At 45.6% G+C, this 26,566-nt stretch overlaps 5 protein-coding genes across 5 annotated transcripts; 3 read left to right on the forward strand and 2 right to left on the reverse strand.

Moving 5' to 3' along the window:
* Positions 1-149: 149 nt before the first annotated feature.
* On the forward strand, positions 150-736 carry PtA15_6A50 (uncharacterized protein; the record flags this gene model as incomplete). The annotated part of the gene is made up of 2 exons (XM_053170223.1): positions 150-452; positions 512-736. 2 exons carry the CDS (start codon positions 150-152, stop codon positions 734-736), a joined length of 528 nt encoding a protein of 175 aa, XP_053020977.1.
* A 6,428-nt stretch (positions 737-7,164) lies between these two features.
* On the forward strand, positions 7,165-8,226 carry PtA15_6A51 (uncharacterized protein; the record flags this gene model as incomplete). Its single annotated transcript, XM_053170234.1, has 3 exons — positions 7,165-7,376; positions 7,511-7,563; positions 7,640-8,226. The coding sequence occupies 3 exons, from the start codon at positions 7,165-7,167 to the stop codon at positions 8,224-8,226; spliced, it is 852 nt and encodes a 283-aa protein (XP_053020978.1).
* Positions 8,227-10,333: 2,107 nt separating this feature from the next.
* On the forward strand, positions 10,334-10,981 carry PtA15_6A52 (uncharacterized protein; the record flags this gene model as incomplete). The annotated part of the gene is made up of 1 exon (XM_053170245.1): positions 10,334-10,981. The coding sequence occupies one exon, from the start codon at positions 10,334-10,336 to the stop codon at positions 10,979-10,981; it is 648 nt and encodes a 215-aa protein (XP_053020979.1).
* A 5,093-nt stretch (positions 10,982-16,074) lies between these two features.
* On the reverse strand, positions 16,075-17,384 carry PtA15_6A53 (uncharacterized protein; the record flags this gene model as incomplete). The annotated part of the gene is made up of 2 exons (XM_053170256.1): positions 16,075-16,105; positions 17,185-17,384. 2 exons carry the CDS (start codon positions 17,382-17,384, stop codon positions 16,075-16,077), a joined length of 231 nt encoding a protein of 76 aa, XP_053020980.1.
* A 7,894-nt stretch (positions 17,385-25,278) lies between these two features.
* Positions 25,279-25,964, reverse strand: PtA15_6A54 (uncharacterized protein; the record flags this gene model as incomplete). The annotated part of the gene is made up of 3 exons (XM_053170267.1): positions 25,279-25,467; positions 25,550-25,658; positions 25,729-25,964. 3 exons carry the CDS (start codon positions 25,962-25,964, stop codon positions 25,279-25,281), a joined length of 534 nt encoding a protein of 177 aa, XP_053020981.1.
* Between the last annotated feature and the right edge of the window lie 602 nt (positions 25,965-26,566).

A 26,566-nucleotide genomic window follows, 5' to 3' on the forward strand; every position in this document is an offset into this window, starting at 1 on the left:
AGTCGGGGCGCAAACACAGCAAGACTCGGTGAGAGCCCTTGTGACTTGGTGAGGCCTGCTGAGTGCGGGGTCGAACTATTGTGTAGTCTAATTTACAGTTTGACGCGGACTATACATTAGTCCAATGTAGGTCGTCACGGGTGCCGAAAATGGCCAACGAACCGGCCCAGTCCGACGGCCTCAGTTTCCTCAGTGAATCTTCCAATGCGCCGAGCTCAACGCCGGATGAAGAGAAACCCTCTGAAGATGATGAGGCTTGCTCGTCAAGCCACTCAAGCTCCGCGAGATATTCGGAAAATCACGACTCAGATGAGTCAGCCATTGACACCCCAACCAACAACTCACCAGATGCTCCCATCCAGGCCACTACCAAGAAGGCCGTCGAACCTCCCATCCAAGCGCCGTCAACCGAAGATCTTGTCGAGACGGGTTTGATCTTTGAGGGAAGCTCAGTGAATTAACTCGCCTCCCGACCCGGCGATTCCACTAGCAATACGACTGAGGACGACAGATCCCCCCCACCACCCGCTCAAGGTATTGCAAACTCGGCTCACCAGACTCCCTCGATCGCTCCCTCGATCGTGTTATTGGATGGTCCGCCGAGCTCATGGGATTCAAACTCAGCTCACCAGACTCCCTCGATCGCTCCCTTGATCGTGTTATTGGATGGTCCGCCGAGCTCATGGGAATCCTCCGCGCCCGCAGAAGGACAGGCGAGACAACCTGTTTTCCCTGATGTTGTGTTGTTGGATGGTCCCCCAAGTTCCTGGGATTCAAACAGCGCCCTCAGAAAGCGGGCCCGAACACCAAACTATCCTCCTCCACCGACACCAAGACCCCGCCGCTCAAAATAGTTGTTTGGAAGTCTTTATTTTCCACTTTTCTCCTTTGTATCTACTACTCCATGGAATGATAAACCAATGAATACACACTTGTTTTTTCACTCTACACTGGCTCTTAGATTACTTGTGTCTCTCTTTCAATACTCAGTAATATATATATTTATATATATTGAACTAAAACTGCTAGTGAGTGTCCAATTGAGGTCAAATTTAAGCTGTGGCAGAGGCACTCTAAGCTGTGGCAAAGGCACTCTAAGCTGGGGAGGAGGCACTCTGAACTGATGTGGCAGATGGACTCCAAACATTGTTATTATAAGATTCACATCATATTTTCTCAAAACAATCATATAATTTTTCATAAAAACACCTGTCAACTGTTTGGTTATCTTATTAGGCTACTCTGCTCCTATTTGATAATTATAGATCAAACAATAAGACTAACTAAGAAATCAACTACGCAGTCTTGATTGCTTACTGTATCAGGCATTGCATTCATTTCTTTTTCTGCAATTTTTTCAAATATTCACGTTGTTCTACCACTCTACCATGTAAAAATTCATGTTTTGCCACCACTCTATCATATTCCTTCTTCACAGTGTTGATGGTCTTTTCAAAAGCTCCCCCATCTTTGCACACTAGGGTGTGCTTAGCCATGCAGTGTTGATATTTTTGCCGCCAGGCTAATTGTGCTTCTGAAATTGTCTCTCCCACATATCCAGCTGGTGTTGGGACTAGTAAATGATCCTTATCTACAAATGTGATAGCAACAAAATGTGCCTTTGATGGAATCAAAGCAAATGTAATTGGCTGATTGTCATTTGGTAGAACAAAGTCCGGGAAAAATGATGTACTTTCATATGGCGAATAGAAACAAACTGGGGTCTGATATGTATTTGAAATAATTTTTCCCATTCCTGGCATAGTCATCCAATATTCCACTCCACATGGTTCAGGTGACGGCGCATTCAAAATCTTTAAATGTTCTTCAACAGTGTAGAAAGGGTTGGCTTTTTGGTAGAAGACTCTCCTGTTCTTCAACTCTTCTGATAGCTCATGCCGTATGTTCATATAGTCTTCTTCTCCTCTTCCCAAAAGGAATGCTACAGACCTGAATCCACAGTGCCCATCTCCTTTAACATTAAAAATTTGTTTCACCCACGGCTGGATTGGGGTTGGAATTTCCCATATGTAGTCATCTCTCATATCAGGTGGATGAGGTTTTGGTCCTAAATCAAAAGAGTCTGACAGTGCTCTATGACTTGAGAAAGTCTTGGGTGTTGATGTTGAGGAATTGAATATTTTATTATTTCCTTGGTTTGCTTCCTCTCCTTTCACTAGGTGATTTGAGAAAGTTTTGGGTGTTAATACCTCTGATAGTCTGGGGTCAATGGACTTGGAGATTGGACCATGTAATGGATTGTACAAAGAATGATGGTTGATGGATATTGGATTCAACACAGATACTGAATCAGAGATGCTTTTTCTTCTCTTAGCAGTTTCTGATTGGCTGTACTGTGTGGCTAAGTTTGAAGGGATACACTGCATATGCATAATTGATTGGGGGGAATATGATCCATTTAAACCAGGAGAATTTTCAATGCTTGCGCTCATTCTTTTTTGAGTGTGGAGTGGTGAATTTTGATAATGCTGCATAATTTTTTGGGGAGAATATGATTCATTAAAACAAGGAGAATTTGGAATGCTTGCACCCATTCTTTTTTGAGTGTAGAGTGGTGCATTTTGAGAGTAGTTTCCTAGTAGGCTGTGCTGCATCTGACTACCTGGATAATGTGAATCATGCCCACTGTGAATGAGTGGCGCGGGGGGAGCTTGGAGCCCTTGAATACTGGAATTAATCTTTATCTGTGATTTACTAGGATTCTGAACAAATTGTTTGGTTTGAGGGGCTGCTACTGAATAAGATGTGTTCATCTGAGGTTGAAAATTCTGATGACTTATGAGAGACATCACATCTTTTTGGGAGGGTGTTTTTGAGGTTGTCTGAGGGACCTGTCCATTTAACACCTGTCCATTTAACAAGGGGTTCCCCTTTTTTTGGGCTGGGTTTTTGGTTTTTGTGTTTGGCTGATAAGGTTTATTGTTCCACGTTTCCATGCCTCTTCTGGTGGCATCTTCCCATTCATCTGCTGTAACTCGTGGAAATGACAACCTGGATTCATTCCTGTGGTATATCATTGACCTTAATGAACATGCATTAAGTATATAACTATGATTTTGGCTGTGGTCATGCTTGACATTATACTTGGAGGTTTGGCCTTCTTGCCTACCTACTCTGTCTGTTTTCTCATGAACTACCTGGCACCCGGCGTCATTGCAGTTATGCTGGAAATTGAGACAACAAATTACATCCTTTCACACAAATTCTTGGTCAGATTTGTAGAATATATATGTGATTTGAAAGCCACACAAATTGGTTGACTCACCACAGCTCTGACATAGAGATATGTATTTGTGGCCTGGTATTCCCGCATTTGATAAAAAGCATGGACTCCAGATGATTTGTAAGTGTGGACTTCTACAAAAAAGGTACTTGATGAATGTTCTGCTTGCCAAATTGAAATCACAGATCCAACAATTGGATATTTCTTGGGCCTGCGTATCTACATGTGCCATTGGATTGATAAGTATATGTTGGTCATCTTCATACTACAAATTTCATACTTACCAATACAAAAATGCCTGTCTGGACTTTATCATGCTCTCCAGTTTTGATACTTGTTACCCTTTTCCACTTTATTTCTGGGAAATTCTCATAAAGGAAACTTGGAATAGCCACTTCATTTTGAGGCACTGCTTCATTGTACAATATTGGATACCTTATGGGTTCTGAAAGGTCAATCCCCATGAGTTTTTGTACCTCTTTATTGAATTTGAATATATGAGTGATCTCCTTTGAAGGTCGGAAATAATACCTCTTGACATAATTATAGAGCAAAACACCGGACAGTATGAGCCTCATTGCTTGATAATTTGAGAAGGTGTTTGCTATGTCCCTCCCTGGGGCTTGACGGTTGGAATGAATTGAAGCATTCCTCATTATTCCATTGTATGATTCAAATTTCTCAGATGAAAACAAGCTAGGTGGACCAAACCGCCTGACCGATTCAGGAAGATGGAGGAGCATATGAAATTTAGCTTTATTGACCCACTGTGCATTCATTCTCAAGATATGATACAGAAATATATCAATATGATGTTGCAGATCTTCAATGTATGTTTCCATGTTGTTGATTTTTGTTTGGTATACATATGTACACAGGTAACACAACGACATCCATATATCCCTTTGCTGCCTGTTCATAAATGGAAAGAAGACAAACGGGGCAGCTTGAACCACAATCTTCATATGCTTTCCAATGAAACTCTTGTAGTGGGTGACCATAAACACCCCCCTCAAAGAAGGAATATTTAGTGCGCCTTTGTTGAAAGACTCCTATTTTCCCTCCAATTTCCGTCTGTCTACCTCCCCAAGGCCTTCCATGAAGTCACGCAGAAGGTATCGAATGATTCCAAGCTGTAATACATGCAAGATCTCTACAGGCGTATCTTTACATCCATCAAATCCTGTTCCAAATTTGGAGGCTATCAGTATCAAACACATGTAAATTTTCTTCAGAGAGGCTCACCCTTCAAAGTGTAGAAACAATTATACAGCCTGTCTGGGCACTCTTTCTCTATGGCTTCTATCTCTTCTTTTTGACCTGGCTTATTTCTCTGGTGGTACCTCTCAACAAATTCCACATTTATGTTGTCCTTAAGACCTTTTGCTTTGGTTTTGTCATTGTATGCGGTCTTTGCTTCATCTTTGGATTCTTGCCAACATTTCTTTATGGATGATATGGTTTCTTCCCACTTTCGTGGAGGGGGGGGCTTGAAGGTGATTGTCAGATCACATCCATGCATACTAAAAATGATTTTACTGAACTACTTACCACATGTCCCCCTGTGGTCAATCGGAAAAAATCTTTCACATAAGCCACGAGTGACTTATCCTCCTTCCTTACCACCGAAAGTTGACACATACGGCAAGGACTATTGGCATTTGCAGGCATGGGTGTACTGGTCATTTCTGCATGCATTGGAGAGTCCCCAAGTGCTACTAGTACAAAACTCATAATTAGTACCCTCTGATTCAGTATGCTATCATAAGCAAAATGGCCATTGATGCTCATATCACTGGAAGGAATAATAAGTAATTCCACAAGTGTCAACATGATGCTGATCATGATTTTTAAATGGAAAAATAATGAACAACTTACTTAATTTCGTCAATAATTGGATCTGCCAACTCCAAGCAACTTGCTACATTGGAGGTTGCCACAAATTGACAATTGTACTCCTGATTTGACCAGTGTGGATGTAGTCCTGACAAAGTGAAATAATATGATATATGTTTGTTCCATTGTTTGGAGCAATTACCAGATGTGTCGTCTGCATAGAGTGTAAGTGGTACATGTCGGATGATGCAGTTTTGGGCCTTTTTCCGCCAAGGGTTGGGGAGTTCAATTTGGATTCTTTTTCCACTGTTATCTTCTTCTATGAACACAATATTGGTCAAATTACCAAATCACGCTTGTTGTATATAATGATTGATGCACTCACCATAAAGATTATCACCAATTTTTATTGTAATGTATGTGCCATCTCCCATGGGAATTTCTGAGATTTCTGAATAAACCTTGTCAAAATTATTGATATCAACAACCCGCTGGTGGTGGGTTTCAGTGAATTTAATATCCGCCGGTATAATGATATCAAATGCATCTCCAGTTTCATGTGGCATAAATTCTGGTGAATAGCATTTTGCATACAACTTCCCCTTGGCCTTGTAAAAAAAGGTGGGAATCACCACTTCACCTGATTTCAGCTGTGTGGGTTCATATATGTAAAAATGCTTTGATTCAATGTGCACCATTTGCACCCGGATGTCACGTGCTAGATCTTCTCTCCATTTGAAGCTTTGACAAAGGCTGTCAATTGGATTGCCACATGGGTCATGGGGATAAAATTCAAGATGCCCATTCACATATGGATTCAGCAATTCCTATGAAAAGTAAGAAAATGAAATCAGCTCAATACTCATTGCTTCTACAGTCAAAGAATTAACTACATTAGTCAAGATTCCTTTGACACTAATGTGGAATATCTTATTATCCCACACACTGATGGATTCCTTATTGACAAAGTTCAGGAGCTTTCTTATTCTTTCTCTTGAATTACGTACAGCATCCCAATATGGCAGAGCTAATTTCTTCATTTTTAGGATAATCCTAAGTTGGAGGTATGTTACACGTGACATAAGAGTGTGCAAATATCCCATAATGAGGCATGCTATCAAATCCTGGAAAGTAAGATGCAGAAATATCATGAGTCAAATGATATAAACACAATCTCAAGTAGTAGGTCTTACTTCCTCACTGTTGAATGGATCCCAATTGACCTTTGGTGCACCACCTGTTTGACGTGTGTCTTGTGCTTTTGCAAGATTTATGGCCTCTTCACGTTGTTCAATTATTGATTCTCCAAACATATCCCAAGAGAGAAATTCATCAGAATACTCTGATGGGGCCTCATGCCCCCCAGATGAATCTGAGCCAAATCCTACATCATCATCATCTCTGATGACATACTCAGGCTGGATCACCTGGGGGAAGTGGAGTTCAGTATCAAAAGAATCTTGAGCTGCCCAGGTATGGTCCAATTCCATATCTGAGGACCCACGCTCTACCACAGGCGCAGAGTTGATTGGCTGACTTATTTGTAATTGACTCATCATCACATGCTGCCGGACGGCATTTTGGTGTTTTGCTGAGTTCAAGTGCTTGTCAACTAATTTCATTCTATGGCCATGACAGTAATTACATTGATATGTTATATCACCTTGAGCATCTATAATGGTTGAGAATCCTGCCATTCCCATTCCATATTGAGATAAATCAGAGGATAAATCAGAGCCAATACAAGTAACCAAAATGCATGGGAAGTCATACCTGCTGTTTCAGACATTTGGATTGTCAAATTTTTACAAGATCTAAATTTTCTATTCTTGATTTGTCAATTTTTTACAAATCAAAATTTTCTTTTCTTGATGCTGCTCCAACTTTCTCCCAATTTTGATTTTATGGTATGAAGAAAAAATCACTTGGGGGGATGTTGTTTTGGTTCCAATTTAAATATATATAAGATAAGTAATGTTTTATATAAGATATGATATGTAATATTTTATGTTCTTAAGAGAAATAGTTTTGGGGGAGCATTCAATGGCTTATTTTATGGTATAAAGAAAAAACCACATGGGGGGATGTTGTTTAACGGGGAAAGCACGGATGGGATGGGGATCCGTGGTCACGTGGGGATCACGGGTACCATTTCAAATGGCGTGAGATCCCGGCACTCTCAAGATTTTGATCGGGGATCTGCGGCAAACTCCACCTCCCACCAAGCAAGTCCCACCAAGGCCGGCCCCACTCGTCTCGCCCTCGCCCGTCACCATAACTCGTCTCGCCCTCGCCCGTCACCATAAAGAGAGGAGAGCTGTCAGAGTGAGTTATCCCCCACCCGCTGCTCCGTCCGTCATCCCCGCATCCGAAGTCCTCAGAGTCTGATACACCACTGATACACCATATGGCGTCACAATCTTCGCCCAGAGGTCCATTTACTGTCCGATTCCGCCCACGCCCGACGCCATCTGTAGGTACAGGTATGTTTGAAATTCACAGCGAGTTGTTTTCTCTGTATGTGTATATCAAACGCTGACCTGTATTTTCCCCATTCAGCAGGAGCCACTGGGGCCATGCGACCTGCGTCAGCGATCATCAGCCCCGCCCGACTGGCAGCCGCGCCTTACGTAGCCAGGAGACCAATACGAAACCATTCCCCAGCAATCCATCCCGAGTTGGATGCCGAGGCCCGTCTTGCCGTGCTCGACCCGATCTTCCCTGATGTCGAGCCCGCCCCAATCTTCCCTGATGCTGAGCCCGTCCCGATCATCCGTGATGCAGAGCCCGCCCCGATCATCCGTGATGCTGAGCCCGCCCCGATCATCCCTGATCTTCGCAGCGATGATGCAGCCAGCCATGCCGACAACGATCACGCAGACCAAGATTCTGGTTCTGGTGCACCCGAAACCGAGCCGACCACCACTTCCCATGCTGACACCATGACCCTCATGCGACTTGCTGAGGAACTAGCGCTCCCCGCAGATCAGATGGAGCGGTTCCGGGAAGTAGCCCAGCTCCCTGAGCCCGATCGCTTGATGGGTGTCTTCATGTACATGGTATGGATCCGACACCGACTTGAAACTCTCCCGTCCGATCATCCGCTCGAACCCACCCCAGCCCCTGTGGCTAATCCCCCCCCCTGAGCAAGCCAGGGGTTTTGTTTACCATTGCGAGGCCCGAGTGAGCTCAGTCCTTATTTTTTGCTAACCCCCAACGCGAACATTGCTGACGGATGTTTCTGTTTGAGATGAATCAGAACTTTATTCGCACCAAAGCGCGGCAAAAACTCCTCTTGCCGCATCTTGAGGCTTATGGTCGAACGCATACCGTCGCAAGCCGCGCTCTCATTCCCAGAACCCCGCTAGTCTTAATCAAGGTAAGGAAGCCGCGTTCCTTCCTTTCCTTCCTCCTTGGCGCAGTCGACTGAGAACTCGGTCTGCTGCAGGAAGAAGTCGATGCAATGGACAACGACTGGAAGGCAACTTACTTGCCGGCAGGATATGCCAATCAAGAAGATACTGCTGTCAACTCCGTCTCACTCCTCATTCGAGAATTACTAAAATACGAGAAAAGCGGGCTCGCCAAATTGGTATGTATCTATCCTTCTCTTATCTCTTTATCACAAATAAACTTTACTGATACAAAAGCATACTAGATTATGGTTGGAGCAAGGCAAGGTGGACGGGGCACTGGAGTGGCAATCCCACAAATCACAGACATCGTTGTCAGTGTAAGTCCGTTCTGGCCTCTTTACTTGCGGACTGAACAATCTCGGGCTGATGGCCACTTTATATGTGATTGAGACAGGTCCTGCGAGAATATTCCCCCAGACACGCACTCATGAGCCGCGCCGAAGTCGCAGCCTCCATCAATGTCAGTTTGGTCGTGCGGATGGCGTATCTTCGGCTACATATGTACATCCAACATCAGCAGGATCGTACAACGACCTTAGTTCGATCACCTTGGGAGCAAATCGATTGACACCTGGAGGCGATGTGACGCAAGTCTCGGGACTACAAATCAGCGTAAGCAAGCCACTTTCTCAGTTTGATTCTTGGTTACACGGACTGATCAAATTGATCCTATCAGGTACGGGCATCTCGTCTTGGCATATGACAGGGAGCTTTTTGACGGTACGAAGACCGCAAAAGATCTCGCTGGCATTGCGGTATCCCTCCCCTCAGAGGAAGAGGTGGAGGAGATATTGGTGCGCCGAGCCCAGGAGGCCCCCGAGGACGATGACAAAGGTGTCGTCGCAGACACCTTCTGAATCTCCTGCTTTTTTGATTGTTTTATTATTATATTTCTTTTTATATTATATTTCTTTTTATTGTTATTTCTTTATATGTTATTCCTTTGATGGCCGATGGTATGCAATGCAGCATATGGTACCCTGGTGGTACCATATTCTGCAATATTTTACCCGCGGATTTGATCCGCTCCGCCCCCCCCCCCCCCTCCTGGGTACCTCCCCGGAGCACAGGACCACCGTTGGTGGTCCCCACGGGAAGCTGACGCACGTGGTGTACACGTCATCAGCTCAGGATGGCATCTCGTGGGCTCGACCCGCCCGTGGGTATCACGGCGAATCCACGGGGAGTCCACGGTTGAAGGACCCGTGGTCCACCCGTGGGCCCGACCTCCACGTCGTGATCACAGGGAATCCATGGGGATTCCACGCGGTGCCGAAATCTGCCGTGGAATCCACGGGTGATCCTCCCGGTGGTGATCCCGTGATTCCCTGGACCAAAAGCCGCTGGTCCGACCTCGCGCGCGGCTACCACGTGGAGTCCTCGTGGATTCCGCGTGATTTCCCCGTGGACGGACTCCCCGGGTGTACCATCCAGTAAATTTTCTGGATGGAAACTTTGGATCTTCACCCGTGGTGTAATAGTAGTTATGTGGTTGTGTCCAATTTGAATGGTGGTCTATGGCAGTGTTGACATCACCGCGGCTTGCAGTTATTTAGTTGAATTCCTGCATATTATTTATTTATGTAAGTAAATATGTATGTATGACTGTATGACAGCTGCAGGCTGTGTACCGCGCAAGCTGTCCTGTAAGTGTGACAGGTCCTCCAGAACCTGAAAGGCCTACAGGACTGCGCAGCATGTTTGGCTCACATGACCTGGGTTTGCCCGGGGTGAATTTATCAATGTTTCTTTAAGGATGTGCCGGTGGACCCAAAGCAAGAAAAGGAACCAGACAAGAATTGGCATGACTTGACTGGAGGAATAAGAATGTTGCAGTATGTACATCTTTACAAGGGAATGGGATGGTGGATCCGCTTGGTTGGAAATGAGATACATATTCCGCCCAAAATTAATAGCCGCCGCCCGATCCAAATCCGCCTCCAGCTCCTCCTCCGAATCCACCTCCAGCTTCCCCTTCAAATCCGCCTCCGGCTCCCACTCCAAATCCACCTCCGGCTCCCACTCCGGCTCCTCCTCCGACCCCCCCTCCAGCTCCCCCTCCAAATCCACCTCCGGCACCCGCTCCAGCTCCTCCTCCGAATCCACCTCCGGCACCCCCTCCAAATCCACCTCCGGCACCCCCTCCAAATCCACCTCCGGCACCCCCTCCAAATCCACCTCCGGCACCCGCACCAGCTCCTCCTCCGAATCCACCTCCGGCACCCCCTCCAAATCCACCTCCGGTACTCCCTCCGGCACCCCCTCCAAATCCGCCCCCGGCACCCCCTCCAAATCCGCCCCCGGCACCCCCTCCAAATCCGCCACCGGCACCCCCTCCAAATCCGCCCCCGTCACCACCTCCAGCCCCACCTTCAAAGCCGCCTCCGCCTCCAACTCCGGCTCCACCTCCCCCGCCGATACCGCCGCCAACGCCGCCGCCAAGACCGCCGCCGGCACCTCCATAAGTAGGATCTCTACGACCTAAATCAGAATGTGCTAATCGATCGCGATGGGTCCGGGGGAATTCTTTCCTACTGGTGCTGCTTCTTGAGGAAACATGCTTTATCGCATAGCTGCCGTGCTCCGAACGAGCTACTATTGGCGCGTGTCTAAATTTATCGCATCAAATCAAGATTTTGAAGATACAGAGGTTCAGCGCGTGAAAGTGAAACTGTTAGCACGACTTGAGATTGAATCAGGATGAAAACTGACGCATTGGAGCGTTTTTCAACTGTTAATGGTTGGCAGAAAATTCCTGCATTTTCAAAGGTGCAACATGTGTTTGTCAGTATGATTGTTATTTCAGTTATCAAGAGGTCCGACGCGAGGCAGGAGAATCTCGCTATAAATTTCAGGAGACTTGATCACATACCCGAAGCAAGCATCGCTGAAAGGATTAAAAGGGATCGTGTTGGAAACATCCTATGTGTTCGTTTGCGTGGGTTTGAGATCGGTAATGAAACTCCAAATGTAATTAGATGATCGGTCAAGGATAGCGTGTTCACGCTACGATGTGAAAGAAAGAGGATTAAAAAATTCGGATTGTGGAGAAGCAAAAGTTTTTTAATTTGTTGAAAGGGATGCAATTGTCTGTATGAAAAACGGCCTGTGAACTAGAAAAGTAAATTGATTGGATTGGAAGGGAATGAATTGGATAGGGGAGAGATAAATTTTTCATGCCAGTTGCGCCCTTCTTAAGAATTGCTCTCAATTCATCTCGGCATCTCGAATAGTTTTTCTTTCACTAGGTTCTAATTGGTTACTGTGTTCACCCTTTTTTGATATCCTTGGCTATTCTCAACTGTTGTTAAGACCAGGCGAGTTGAGCGAGCTGAAAGCCTTGATAGGTGTGGCATGAGGGCACAGGCTAAGGGTTCAGGATGAGTTGCTATTAGCATCAGCAAACGAATTCTGCGTGTTACAGCTTTGCACCTTTGCCACCGACTACACCCTAGATTTTCAATTTGGACCATTTTCCCCAGTGAGTATTGACGATCACAGCCGTCACCCTTCACTGTTTTTTGCGTCAATACTTTGGGGGAGATGAGGGGACGATCCCTGAGCCGGTTACCAATGCAAGACTAACCCGTAACAAAGGCAACGCCCGAATCATTCCTTGGGATTGATTTCGAGGGGTCTTTTGCGACACGGATTTTTTCTGCCGCACATGGTCCATCGGAGAGCTAAATCCCATTCCACTTTGACTATCCCTGCTGTCACAGTTCATGATTGCGGACTGCCTGGTGAACTCAACACGGCTCCTCCCAAATGGAGCTGGGTGGTCACTGGTCGCGTCGCGACCGCAGCGGGGCCTGGGCCTCTCACCGAGAGGCTTGTGCCCGGCTCCTCTGGTCATTCAAAGCAAGTCCACAAGAGCTGAAGTCTCTACTGGGCGGGAGGCTTTAACAAATAGAGGTGGTCGGTGTGACCTAAAGGAGTTGTATTGATAGACCTCTGCTGACATGTTTCATCCAAACTTTGACCAAGCCCAGTAGCTCATCAGTCAGGAGGGTTCCACTCGAGCCTTAAAGGCCGGGAGGAACCGAGGGGGTTCTCTAGGAGTTATGCTGCGCGGAAGCGGCAGATGTGATATTGCAGTGCGCGGTGCGCTGCTACATTTTCGATGCTCTAGTGCATCTAGGGGATCCTGGAAGTCCGGGAAGGGCTTCCCGAGATCCCCGCGTACGGGTTGTGGAGAGGGGGAGGTAACAAGAAGTAGTCATGTTACTCCGTCTCTCTTCCATCTCTGCCTCCCTAGCCTGTCCGCGAGGGCTTGAGCCTCAGGGGTAGTGAAGCCTAGCCCACCGGAGAGAAAAGGGAGAGAGAGGAAGAGCAGACGGAGAGAGCCTCCTCTCTGGAGCAGCACACACGGGTGTGTGTCGGCAAGGGTGTAAGACCCATTTCTCTAGGTGAGGAGACCTAGAGCCGAACCCATGCCTGCTGCGGCCCGTGCTGGGTGGATACTTCCCTGAGGGGATCAATTGGTGGATTCATTGCAAGATGGAGTCTCGAGTGATGGGGAGGGCATAGGGCTAGCTATCTCTCCCAGTATCCGGCCAGTTCCTTCAATGCCTTGGAGGCTTCAGCCACTTCTGTTTTTGAGTAATCTCTAATGTAGAGTCGGTAGCATTCCGATTTCCATCGTCCCAACTTGCAGATGTCCTCCTTTGGGACCCCGAAGGCGTTTCTGAGGGAGGAGCCTCCTACTCGAAAGGAATGTCCGGAGACCCCATGGACGCCTAGATCCTTCCATGTCTGAGATAGGAAGACGCAAACCGCCCTCTTGGTTAGGTGAGTCCTGGTGCCATCGTGACCATTGTAGCCGAAAAGGGAAGTATCCGAGTGGGGCAACGCGTTTGCCATCCTGCGTCGTACCGCCGCTACCGGGCAGAGCATGTTGTTGAGACTTCGCAGAGATATAAGCTGGATCTCTCCCGGGGCGGCCGTCTTTGCTCCTTTCAGCGACAAAGTGGCTGTTTTGGCGCCGTCTGCTTTCCCGAAAGATACATCCGATGTGCGCAATTCAGCTGTCTTGTCCAGTGCTCCGGTGCTCTCGCGATATGTGACCTCCGATAGTCTTGCCATTCCCCAGAATGCGACGATAGCTAGATCTAGGATTGCCTTTTGAAGCTCCGATCCTCCTGCCAAAGCGTTTGCTAGTCGGATTAGGTGTGGGATTCTGATAGCTCCTTTCTTCTCCCTAGGGGGGGTGGTCACATCTACATATGTCGAAGACCTCAAGAGGATAGCAACGGTGGCTCGGGTGTCCTTGGGGTATGGCTCCCTGTGATATAGGTGCCAAGCTAGGAGGCCGGATAAGTATTTCGCTAGCGTGTTCGCGGCTACGTCGTGTTCCGTGGGGGCATCTGCTACTCTTCCCGCCCAGTAGCAAAATTCATAGATATCGTTAGGGCCAAGTGGTAGATGGAAAGGGATCCTGTTGGTTGCTTGAGCGAATTTAATGTACTTTTTAACAGCGGTATTATATGAGAGGAGTGTGTTCCAACGGTAGCTTCTGAGGAAGTGTTTCTCCCAGTCTGAGGGAGCCTCGGCGGAGCAAGAGCCGTCTCTGACGAAATAAGAGATCTTCTCTAGCTCTAAGCGTTGCGGCATCTCACGACAAGAGTAGTGTGGGGGACGCTCCTCTCTGGGTAGATGGAGCTTAAGCCACCTTGAAGGGCAGGTGGGGCATTGTCTTTTATCTTTTATCTCTATTTCCTTATCATGCCCGTAAGGGGTTTCAGAAATCCTGATACATGCGTGAGACTAAATCGTCAGGAAGAACTATCGCTAACATGTGTTTTGGCTCACGTCCGGACCTATCTCCGCGCAACAATGCGTTGGCCACGTTCTCTTTAGAGCATACCCTCTTGGCTACTAAGTCTAATTCCATATCTATTAACAGCTCCTGTATCTTTTTCCATTCCTCATTGACACATACGTGTTTCGATTTCTGCCGCGTGATGACTCCTTCCGTCGTTGTGTTATCGGTCCACGCGATGAGGGTCTTCCCGGGGCGGATATCGAGCTGTTCCATTGCAATGAGGCCAAGGCGTATCGCCACCGTTTTGAGCCACGCAATGTCTTTTGGCTTTTCTGGGCCTTTCTCCCATCCTTTTAGCAGTTTAAATTGGGCCCATCGGCGACCTATCGTGACCCCTATGCCGTAGCTCGTCGATGCATCGCCCACCCACCCAATTTCGGTCGGGTCCGGGTTGCGGATCATCCTGGTTTCCTTGTAGTTTAGCAGTGTTTTAAACCAGAACTCCATATCAATCCTTGCGCCCTTTGGGATCGGTAGTTCTTTGCTCCGTACTTTCCAGCCGTTCATCCACCCGTACAGGCCGTTCAAGTAGCAACGGAGTTGAGGTAGTATGTATGTTACGTGATTCAGGCGGCCGGCCATTTTCTCGATGTGCTTGAAAGGAAAGACTCGGCCGGGTTCTAGGAGGTCTTTGACCTGTTGTACTCGCTGAAACCGTTTGTCTTGTGGAAGGCGTACCGTTTTTCTGGTCGCGTTCCAGATGAATCCTATGTATTTCTGTTCCTCCTGAAATGGGACGAACTTCATGACATTTGTCTTCACTCCAAGCTCGTCGGACCAAGCAACTATCTGTTCCATTTCCAGGGGCTCCGTTGCTTTCTTGACGAATAAGTTGTTGTCTACCCAGCGGAAGACGTTCACGAGCCGGAATTCGCTCAGCATTAGCAATTTCCATGCATCCGCTGGTTGGCCAAATGAGCCGCATCCCGCCACGCCGCCAAAGGCGATCCTTGTGTCTATGAGGATTTCGTCATCGAAGTTCCTAATCATCAGATATGGCCACTGGGATCTGGCCGTAGGGATTTGGCGGTATGCCTTTTCCCAGTCGAATATGGCTAGGAGGAATGGTTCTTTTTGTCGTCGGAAAAATCGGGATACTGACTCGAAGTCATCCCAGGTAGTCATGTAGTCCTTCTTGTCGACAAACGAGTTCACCGATGGCGTATCTGGGTCACCCCTTGGGAAAGAGAGGTTGTTGATAGGCCTTACTGAGCCATCCCCGTTCACCACGGCGCCTAACGGGTTCGTCCTAAAGAAACCGAATTTCTTGTGGACCTGTTCCAGTGTGTACGGCCCGAACATTCGTCCTGCCTCTATTTCCTTTGTAATTGAATATTCTATCTTTTCTTTTGCCCGGAGTGCTGATTGGTGATTGGGTGGAGCAAAGAAAGGGACTTGCATCAGGTGGTTGTGTGCCGGGATCCCTTGGTCGAAACCTTCACGGAAGCCATCTATGACGTCTTGGTATTCTTCTAGGAGGCCGGCTTTTTTTAGGCTCCTCTCCCATTCCTCAACGTTCATCTCACACTTAATCTCGGATGGCCACCGCGGCTCCGGGCCAGCGCTCACATGGTTTTCCTCACCGGGCTCTTGGTCCATCTCGTGACTGTCGCTGGTTGTTTCACAAAGCTCACAGTCAGAAATTCTGGCTTCTATTTTATTTCACGGAAATTCCATATGCGGTTCATTTCTCAGAGATAGGGAAAAGGAGACAATTGGATCGGTTGGGAGGGGCCCTTAAATGGGGAGGGATCTTAACAATTAGGTTGGGGGATAGGAGTGAAACTAGAAGGAAAAAGGGGGTGAGGGGAAAGAGGGGGGAGGTGGGGAGCAAGCGGGGATGCGCTCAGGAAGGGGAGGAAGATGAAAAGAAAATAGGGGGGGGTTCCTTGTGCGGTCGTATTCACCTGTACTTGGCGAGTTGTCCATCGCCTGGCTGTCCTGCATTCCGGATGCTTCTCGGATCAATGTAGTTCGGATCGAACTGATTGCCCTTGTAGCCTCCCTTAGCTGGCCTCGTCGGGACCTGGGATCCTGCGGGGGCTGTTGGGGGTTTCGGAGGTAGGTTCGCCTTCCCTCTGTCTGAGTTCTGGTTAGCAACCTGTTTAGGCGGGGCCGGGGCTGCTGGGACTGGTTTTGCTCCTGTATGCACATCCCACTTGCACCTCGGTCCTCCTATGGCGTACGGGTTGCACCTCACCCCGATCTCATCGAAATCTTTCGCCTCACCGTATGCGTCGTCTGCGGTATCTTGCTTGAATATTGAGATGTCGGAAAATGACTCTTCTCCGCCGCTTTCTGGTCGAAAAGCGAACGCGTTTTTCCTGATCCGAATGTCGTATCGGAGTCCAACCATGAAGCCGTGTCTCTTCATCAGCCTGTCGCAGTGGCTCTTGTGGATGAGGAGCCACTCCACTAGGGTCTTGTACTTGTACTTGATGCCTAGTGTTTCGCGGGCGCAGGCGTGGTTGAGTGTCCAGTCGATGAAGGTTTGTCGCCATTTGTCTGGGACCGGAAACCCGTGGTAGCGGAGTCCTTTCTCTGCTGCCGTCTCGTCCGTTTTTGGTCTGTTTAGTGACTGGTAGACCAGGGCCTTCTCTTGCCATTCCTTATTGAAAATGGTGAAGGGGAGAGGGCCCTTCAGCTCGAGTATCAGTTTATGGAAGTAGGGGGTGAATCCCCCGTCGTCGTGGCTGTTGGAGACGCCCCAGACGAACTTCGTGGTGCCGACCTGAGTATCTGATCGCTACTCTGCCGGTCGCTTCAATGGGATTAGCTGGAGTCCGTCTTGGGCTTTTGGGCGTTCTATGACTCCCGTCGCTGTTCTTTCTCTTCCTCCCGTAGCCTTTGTCCTCTCCGCCAACTTGTCCCACATCCCTAACAATTGGTTGGCCTTTCCTTCGTCGCCCTCCTCTTGTGCCTTGAGCGCTTTCTCGAGAATCATGTCCGCGGCTCTCTCTTTTGCCACCCTCGGATCTTCTTGGAGTTTGATAATGGCGCCATTGTCTTCTTCCTCTCTTCCTGCGTCCTCGATTGTGTGTGTCGCTCCCAAGGCTCTTGCCATTTCTGGGCCTTGTTGGCCGAGCTTGGTGGCTGTTTCAACGACTTCGCGGCTTGGAGTTTCTTTAGCTTTCTTCGGCTGTTTGACTGTGGCCTTCTTTGGGGCTGTGGTCTTCGCCGCTCTTGGGGGGTTTGTTTTGGGGGCTGGGGCGCTCTGAGCTGCTGGTGCCTGGGTGGTTGGGATGCTGGGGTCTGGTTGAATATCGTCTGGAGGAGTGGGGTTTGAGGGGGCATGTTGTGTGGTATCTACTGCTAATTCTGTCGATGCTTTGAGTTGGTTGCTGGTTTCTGCTATGGGATTAGACATTGTATGGGGTTTTTATTGACGGAAGGTTTGTGGGATCGGAGTGTGGGATTTACGGTTGGGATTTACGGAAAGAAAGAAGGGGGAAATTCAAGGTTTAGTGTCGTCGTTGGCTGCAGTTTGAATTGTATCCCTCTATTATTTGAAAAGAAAATAGTACGGTTCTTGAGTCTTTGCAGACTGGGTAAGCTGTACTAAGGGATCAAGAAAGTGAGGGAGATAGGGGAGGGTGCCGGACAGAAGGGCGAGTTCGCAGGGGGGAAGAGACCGTCTCCGAATGTCTAGCGGGCAGGTCTCTCTTTCGGTTCCTCCCTATACTCGCCAGGGCGTCGCTCCGCCTCTGAAGAGGCGTGACCCCAGTATCATCTCAGATCCTTACAGGGTACCCTGCCCTTGAGTTACGGGGACGGGTCCCTGTCGCGCTGGCTCGTATGGGGTAGACGGCCCCGTGGACCAATCCCACCTCCCGTTACACTCCCGGTAAAAGAACATAATTTCGTGTTCCAGTACGGATTTTCCGAAGTTTTCCAGTTCGAAAAAAATATGTATATGCATGTATATGTATATGCAAATACACTTCAAGAAGCATAAATGTGACATAAGTTTGGGTGAGATTATGTAAAAACATCCCTGCCAAATGCCATTTGTAAATGCATGATTCAATTTTGAAGACCACACTGATTTCCAAAATCATCTCTTGAACTGTGTTGCAGTGAGCTTTGGGGTCAGCCTCTCCCCCCAGAAGCAATATCCCAGGGTCTTCAAAATTCCAAATACCATCTCCTGCTTCACTCATATCACTACATAATGATCATGAACCTTGATGAACAGAGAAAGGTTTATGAAAGGGAAGGAAAATCTATGTTCATAGAGGATTCTGCCAATAATGTCCTTGCTCCCTCACACCCCAACTCTTGTGCTCCTTCAGTTCTTTTCCCACCAAATTTGGCCCATAAAAGAAGATTTTCACTTCCCATTCAACCAGAATTCATAAATTTACAATCTTCAACAAACTTTCATAACTCAAGCTTACCATTAACACAACTGGAGCCTCACATAATTCAATTCATGGGCCATGGAAATACCCATCAAACTGTTGATTCTGGAGAAGTACACCAGAATGATCCCAAAATATCAGATGTCTCTAGTTTTTCTTACCAATTACCCCAGACTCAAGGTAGTTTCATCAGCTCCGTTGATGGTGATCTATCTAAGCAACAAGGTCATACTGGTTTATACAGTGACTCATTAATACCTGAAGATATAATAAACGTAAGGTTAGGAAATTTTGGTTTGCAGAAGATGCCTCAGCCTCATTTCAGGAAAAGGGTAACAAGCTTAGATAGTCCCCATTTGAAGTACCAAGAATCTGAAAGCTTCATCAAGATAGGTGATAGAATCAAACACTTCCCATCAGCTCAACATGATTTACTCAAGCTTTCAAATCCCACCAACACTTCCTCTCAACCAACCTCAATAAACCATGTTGGGAAATTTCTTGCTCAACCTCTTCATCATCAACATGAATCATTTATTCAACCTCTCAAGGATCCAAATCATCCACAGCAATATAATCATCAACAGCAATATTTTTGTTCCCCTCCTAACCCTGGTAATTGTCAATCACAATGTGTGTATGATCCCATAATGATACATGAGTTTTCCAATCATGATGAAATGCTTTGTCAACAGAGATATATTCCCCAAAATCATCATGATGCCAACAACCTTCAATGTTTTGAAACTCATGATGGCAGAATCAAACAAACAAATGGTATTTGCCCACCTTTTCACAAGACCTTTTTAGATCAAGATTCTCAAATGCATCAGGGGAACCATCTGCAAAATCTATTTCCTCTGCAAGATTTTGAGAATAACCATCATTGCCCAAGTGATAATTCCCAAGTAGTTTACCAACCATGTGGTGAATCTTATTTTCTTGGAATTAAAAATATTTCTGTGAATGATTGATTTAATTTCCCACTTTTTGGCCACCATTCAGGTCTACCTTTCCTGACCCAACAAATTCTACAAGGAAAAAATATTATTGATGGGAATTCAGACCAAAACCAACCTCTGCAGAATAAAAAAACCAGTGAGATTCATTTCATTAAATATTGGATTTGATTTCCTTTTTTTATTATATAATTTGTCTATTTTTCTAATTGTCTTCTTATATTTTTTGCAGATATTTTGTCATTAGACTCAAACTCATCAGATACATCCCACATGGCACAAGCCAACAAATCCCAATCATCTGCTAAAAATATTCCAAGCTGGGTAGTTGGATCAGAGCCATACACTCCTTCTGATGATGAATTTCTCTCAAAAACAATAATGGAGAAACAACCCAGATGTCATGAGGACTGGGTGGATGTACAGATGATGTACAACCAATATTCCCGTGAGCACAAAAGAGAGGAACATACAATTAATTCTCTGAGGGCAAGATATTGGAACATGACCAATTATCCAAAAGAGATTAGTGATCCTGATTGTCCATATCATATTAAGCTCTACAAAATAGCTCAGCAGTCCATTGAAAACAGTGTATTCTCAATGAGTCCTGAAAGTATAGAATTGAGACTGGATCAGATGGATGGGTAAGTTCTTTGATATATTCAGTAATCTAAATTTTTGAGATTTCTTGGGTTTGACATAATGTTTACTGGGTTATTTTGATGAAAATGCAGTGATGAAGGATTCAAGGCACTCAACCATGTTCCATCACCAGAAGTTTGGCTGAATTCAATTCAAGGAAAAAAGTTTAGGAGTTACACACCATCAATAATTTCTTTTCAGGATTCATGTGTATCTGAAAGATGCTTTTCAGAGCTTGATAATGATAAGAAGAATTCACAAATTGAGATTAATGGAAAGAAAGTGGTTACCACAACAAACCAATCTAAAAAGCCAGTTCCAATGAACATAAAAAGTAGTTTTGCCACACTCCCTATGGAATCCAACCCAAATTTATTGAAGATACATACCAGATCCCCTTGTGGCTCTGAATTTTCCTCTTCAAAATCCATGCTTTCCAAGAACTCCAGAGAAAATTTGAGAACCATAGAAGAGGCCATATACATAAAGCCCAAGTTTAAGCCATGCTTTGCTTCAATGGGTTCCTGCAAGGATCATGAGGATAGAGTAGAATTTAAAGGCAGCCTGGGATTTGGCTTTCATCATGATCAGGAAGAAAGAAAAAATAGCACTGAGAAGATTCTTGAATTTTACAAGAACAGCTTTCATGAGGCAGACTCCAAAATCAGGTTTTTGGAACAAAGGATTGCCGATTTGAATCATGAAAAAGAAAACACATTTGGAAATCTCAAATGCATTATCAAAAGCCTTGAACATGATAATAAAAATTTGAGTAACCAATTAAGCAGGGGTAATGCTGAGAAACATGACTTGCTGGATCAGATAAAACAATATCAAAATGAGTTATTGGAGATCCATCTAGAAAAACACAGACTCAGTGTTGAGAAAATTATGGATGAAGAATTTAATCAACCTATGCAAATTCATAGTGGAATGAGATTTAATGGAGATGAAAGAAGACCCATACCATGATCAAATCAACTATTTGATCCTTTTCTATATGGGAGAACATGTAATTCTCATGTCTACAGCATGACATCAGATTCACAAATTACAAGGTTTTGGTTTTTGTTACTATTCAAATCTCTATGTATTATTTACCTTCTGCTTTCACATTGATCTCCAAGACATTCAATCCCAAAATATTTTTTCCTCTTCATCACTAGCTTTATGCTTTTCATTATTCCAGGCAATCATCAAAATAGAATGTAATAATAATAATAGTAACTAGAGATCCTCTCTACTTTAGTATATAAACTGTTGATCAACATCCACAAAGCTCTTCCAGGAAATCCTCAGATGATTGCAGGGAACAAATTTGTATTTGTATTTTTTTTTGTATCTCCAATCTTGACATGGGTTTGGGGTTTGTGGGAGAATTCTAAAACAAAATATCAAAAAACTTCCTACATGAGGTCCTTTTGGGCCCCAAATTCCAACAGATGTGATGCAACCCCTAGTACCTACCACATGCATGATTTATGAAATGTTTTGCATTTTTTGATGTGTAAATTGGATACACCTCAGTCCTCACCCCTGTGGATGTAGCTAGAGCACCAGCATGCATCAGGGAGATGGTGGTTTGGTTACCTTCATTGCTATGTTATTGGAGATGTTTCCCACCAGAAACAGGTAGTCTAAAAAAACATGAATTCCTGTCTGTAAGAAGGAGAATTCATATTTTTAATTGCAAACTCTTAACAATACCAGTAGTAGTAATAACTTGAAGGAAAAAACAGGATCAATATATGAATGTTTGAATAACATGATAACATTTTTGATTTTTAACTTAATAGGAAGGTTGAAATTTGAAGTGACAAACAACAATTTATGATTTGAATAATATGAGACAGGAACTATAAATTTACAAGAAAAACAACTTGATCATGAGTAATCACCAGGAAAAAAATAGCCACTTGATGACAAGTGACATCATGCCAGCTCAAGTGGGCTACCCACCATCTACGCACCATCTAACCACATCTCCCTCCCCATCTACTTACCTTTCAGAATTTCCACAGGAGATCCTCATTTTTTTCTGGGCACCACTAATCCCCGTTTCTGGTCAGCTGATACTCAGCTTTGGCTCCCAGCTCATGCTTAGCTTTGGTGCCCAGCTCATGCTCAGCTTTGGTGCCCAGGTCATGCTCAGCTTTGGTGTCCAGCTCATGCTCAGCTTTGAGGCTCAGCTTAGACTCAGCTTAGGACTATCATCAACTATGGGTAGTTACATTACTGATAACGGCAACATAACGGTAACGTAACGATTTACCTGCCGTTACAGTTACTGTTACGCGCAACGGCGGTGCGTTATGTTATCACATTGATGTAACAGCATTTTTTCAATGCTATTTACGTCATTGGAGCACCCAGAGCGCCGGATAACAGTTGGATTTCAGGATAAAAGTAGCCAACTTTTGCCTGTTATATTTGCGTTATCCCCTGGATAACACAATAACGGTCTCAAAATATGAGGCCTGTTAGGTTACGCGCAAGGCCCAAAAAAACGATGTTACTAATAACGTAACGCGCCGCAGTGCGTCACGAGGAGAGTTATGTTACCAAAATTATGTGGATAACGGAAAGTAATGTAACTACCCATTAATGTTGCTATCATTGGCCCAGCCAATGCTCAGCTTTGGACCAGTATTGGCTCAGCTGATTCTCAGCTTTTGAAAATTCTTGGCCCAGCTGGTGTTAATCTTTGGAACAGTATTTTCCCAGCTGACCCTCAGCTCTGCACAAGCCTTTTCCAAGATTATGCTCAGCTTTGGACCATTGTTGGCTAAGCTGGTGCTCAGATTTTGAATATTCTTGGTCCATCTGACACTGGGCTTTGTATCAGGCTTGGAATAGCCAATGCTCAGCTGTGGCCCAGGCTCAGCCAACGCCTACTGCTCAGCTTTTGATGAGCATCAGCTGTTCCTGGGGAAAATTTAGGATCAGCTGACTGTGCCCCATTGAGTGCTCTGGTGCAGTGCTGCAAGCTCTACAAGTGCTGGTGGAGCAGACTTGGAGAAGCGCTGGAGCAGCGCTGGAGCAGCTCTGGAGCAGAAACCAAAGCTGCATCATATCACTTGCCATCAAGTGACTATATTTGTTTCCTGGTGAATGTTTACAATAAATCAATGAATTAATTCAAGCTACCTCTAAGTCTCTGCCTGAAGTGATTTCCTAGTATGACACTTGTCTGCAAAGAACCAAAGCTGATGAAATAGTTTCATGATCAAAGAGGGATGAGTGATAATTCTGAGGCCTTGATTTGATGAGTTGCTTTAACTGTGGTTGACTTTTGATGTGTATTGTACTTCTTGTCTCTTGAGGGTGAATGATAATGTTGAATGCTTCTAGATTTCTTGACCAAGTACGTGGAAGATCCTGAGTCCTCTTCAATTTCAAATTTGCTGCGGCCAATGTGAACTCTACCCAATTCCTCTAACATGCAAGTGACATTTCACCTGACACTGTCACTACAAGAAAAGTGATACTGCTGCCTGTTGATCATGTGAGATACTCCAGCATATATGGTATTCAAAATTGCATATGTCACTGTTTACATAAAATCATAAAGCCAATTTTGGCTGGGAAATGTCAGTGTGCATAAAACTTAAAGTGACATCTCCCAGCCAAAATTTATGGTGTTCAAAGTTGGTTTGCATAATTTTATGCATGCATAAATCATAAAATCATAAAATCATTTTTGTAGGGGGTTTTGACTGTCTGATTATGTAACCTCACCAAAACATTTTTATGATTTTATGATTTATGCATGCATAAAATTATGCAAACCAACTTTGAACACCATCATTGCAGTTTATGATTTTACTAGAGGCCAAGGCGGCTCCGCCGCTGCAGATACCTGGTTCCATTTATCCATCTGTTCTCTTTTATCCCTCCTTAAGTTCAATGTGTCAAACTCAGCTCTAAGCATCACACCTCACTTATGTTTGATCTCAATTCCCAAAGTACTGCTGGCAATATGTTTTCTGTTCTGTGGGGAAGTAGATCCAACCCATTTGATGTGTCTACCACGTCAAAATGGCACAATTTAACTACAAAGCATTATGTTGGCAAAAGAATTCTGCAGTTCCTCACATGTGGTGAAGTGCACATCAGGCAATTAAACTGGGGTGTAGTCAATTTTAATGATGAAAGTATCCCAGAATAGTAGACATATGCCATATTTTTGACATATCTATTATCTCCCACATTTTTACAAGACTGCAATTCATCTCAGTTTTAATTTTTTCCTATTATTACACTGGTATTTTTTATTCATTTGATAATCAAGTTTGGATTAGTGCAAAGCCCTACTGCTCTATTTCATATTTAATGAAGGCTTTGCAGCTCCATGATACGGTTTGGCATATTCACATGAAGCCACACCAGCATCTCCCACAATGCATGTGTGTGTATATCAATTGATTTCATACAATTAGAAGGATATCAAAGATAAATCACCAAGTACAGAGAAACTCAAGATTCATAAGGATATCAAAAAAGAAAACCAGAAGGCACAAGTAGCACTAGCACAAAGCAGAAAATGTTGTTTAAAGACAGTTAAGCAGCAGAAATAAAGAGTTTGTGAAGGGCTAAGGCTCCCCTCATCAGCATCAAGGGGAAAGGAAAAAAAAAAAAAACAGAGAAATATCACATAACAGTGGCTGCCTGTTGCCTGCAGTAGCAGTTGTCAACAGTGCCCTTGAGATCTTTTAATTTCTCTGGTCAGTCAGGTGATTTCCATGGATTTGTGTTGAAGTTGGATGATAACCTTGTGAAACTGCCTGCGCGGCCAGTTATTGGGTGGTAGGAGTCTGCCGAGTGATTTAAGTCAATATGAAAGTCTCAGGACATTACAAAAGAGCTGATTAAAGTTCAAGCAAGTGGATAAAAATACCTTTTTTAGGCATTGGGAGAACGTAGTTGGCACCAAGTGATATTTGACATCACCTCCGCTGTCTTCAGACGCATCAGCTGAGCCGGCAAATTTGTTTCAGATGGCCTCAATGGGCTTTCTAACCACGTTCAATAAAATGTTCAACCTGCGACAATGAGGCATAAGATTGAGAAGTACCATGGCCTTGGTGAGCCCGCAGTTGTAGCTCATAAACAGGCCAGACAGTAACGCACTTGAGCCGATCACCAAATCGGCACTCAGAAGCTGCGAGGTCATTGTCATTGGCTTCATCAGGATGAAAATCAGGTTTTTGACATGGAAAATCAGGTCGGCAGGCCAATGGATATTTGAAAGATAAACCCGGAACCCGTTCGTCTCTGCTGACGAGCCCGCCGGCTTCCTTGGTCTCCGTCTCTGTCCAACCCGTCAGGCTTCCTTGGTAGCCGTCTCTGTCCAACTCGTCGTTGTTGTCATCTCTGTGCAACCCATTGTTGTTGCTATTGAGTTGTTTCTGGCCGGCTGGGGCAGGGAAAGCACGCTCAATACGGCCGTACACCATCCCAGAAGGTCGTGAGAGATCGCTGCGGAGCTTGCGCCGCCATAACTTGGTCTGCAGGTGGGAATAAAAGTGAAGAAGAAGGAGCGGAGTCAGAGCTGGGGTCGGGGCCAGTGTTGTAAGTGAGGGAGGGGTTGGGTGCATCGAGATAGACGGCCCGGACCCGGTCAAGCGGCTCATCGGAAAGGTGGCCCAGGACCTCCCGGACCGTCATCCATGATCCCATCCTTGTTGAGTACAGATGTGGCAGCAAGTAGAGCGGCTTGAAGAGCACTGGGAGCAGCAGCCTCAGCGAGCGGCGTGGTGTATTTGTGGAAGTATTGAGGCTCAGGTCAGCAGGGCATCCTCTCATTGCACGCGCTGCGGACGCGGGATGATCTAGGTTTGAATAACAAGGACGAGACTCACCAAACATAACCTAGATGATATATTCCAACTTTCATTCACTCAGTTGTCTTCATTCATCTTTGTTATCATTTCCATCTCATCATTTGTTCAATTCAAACTCATCCACACCCTCGATCCGCTCGACCTCAGGTGTGCTTCATCTCTCTCTCAGTCTCGTAGACTGCTCGTGTCACTCACAGCTCCGCGCTGCTCCAAGGTGTGCTTCATCTCTCTCTCAGTCTCGTAGACTGCTCGTGTCACTCACAGCTCCGCGCTGCTCCAAGTTGCACTCCCCTTTGTCGTCCATTAGGTTATGAGCCCGCGCTCCATTTAGCTCTCGCCAAATCATCACGCCAATCATGTCTGACAACAAGTCATTTCCAACCCTCAACGACACCAACTGGGATGCCTGGAAGCTCAAAATCCGCGGCTACTGCATGC

Source organism: Puccinia triticina, chromosome 6A (assembly GCF_026914185.1).
Source record: "Puccinia triticina chromosome 6A, complete sequence".
Classification (NCBI taxonomy): domain Eukaryota; kingdom Fungi; phylum Basidiomycota; class Pucciniomycetes; order Pucciniales; family Pucciniaceae; genus Puccinia; species Puccinia triticina.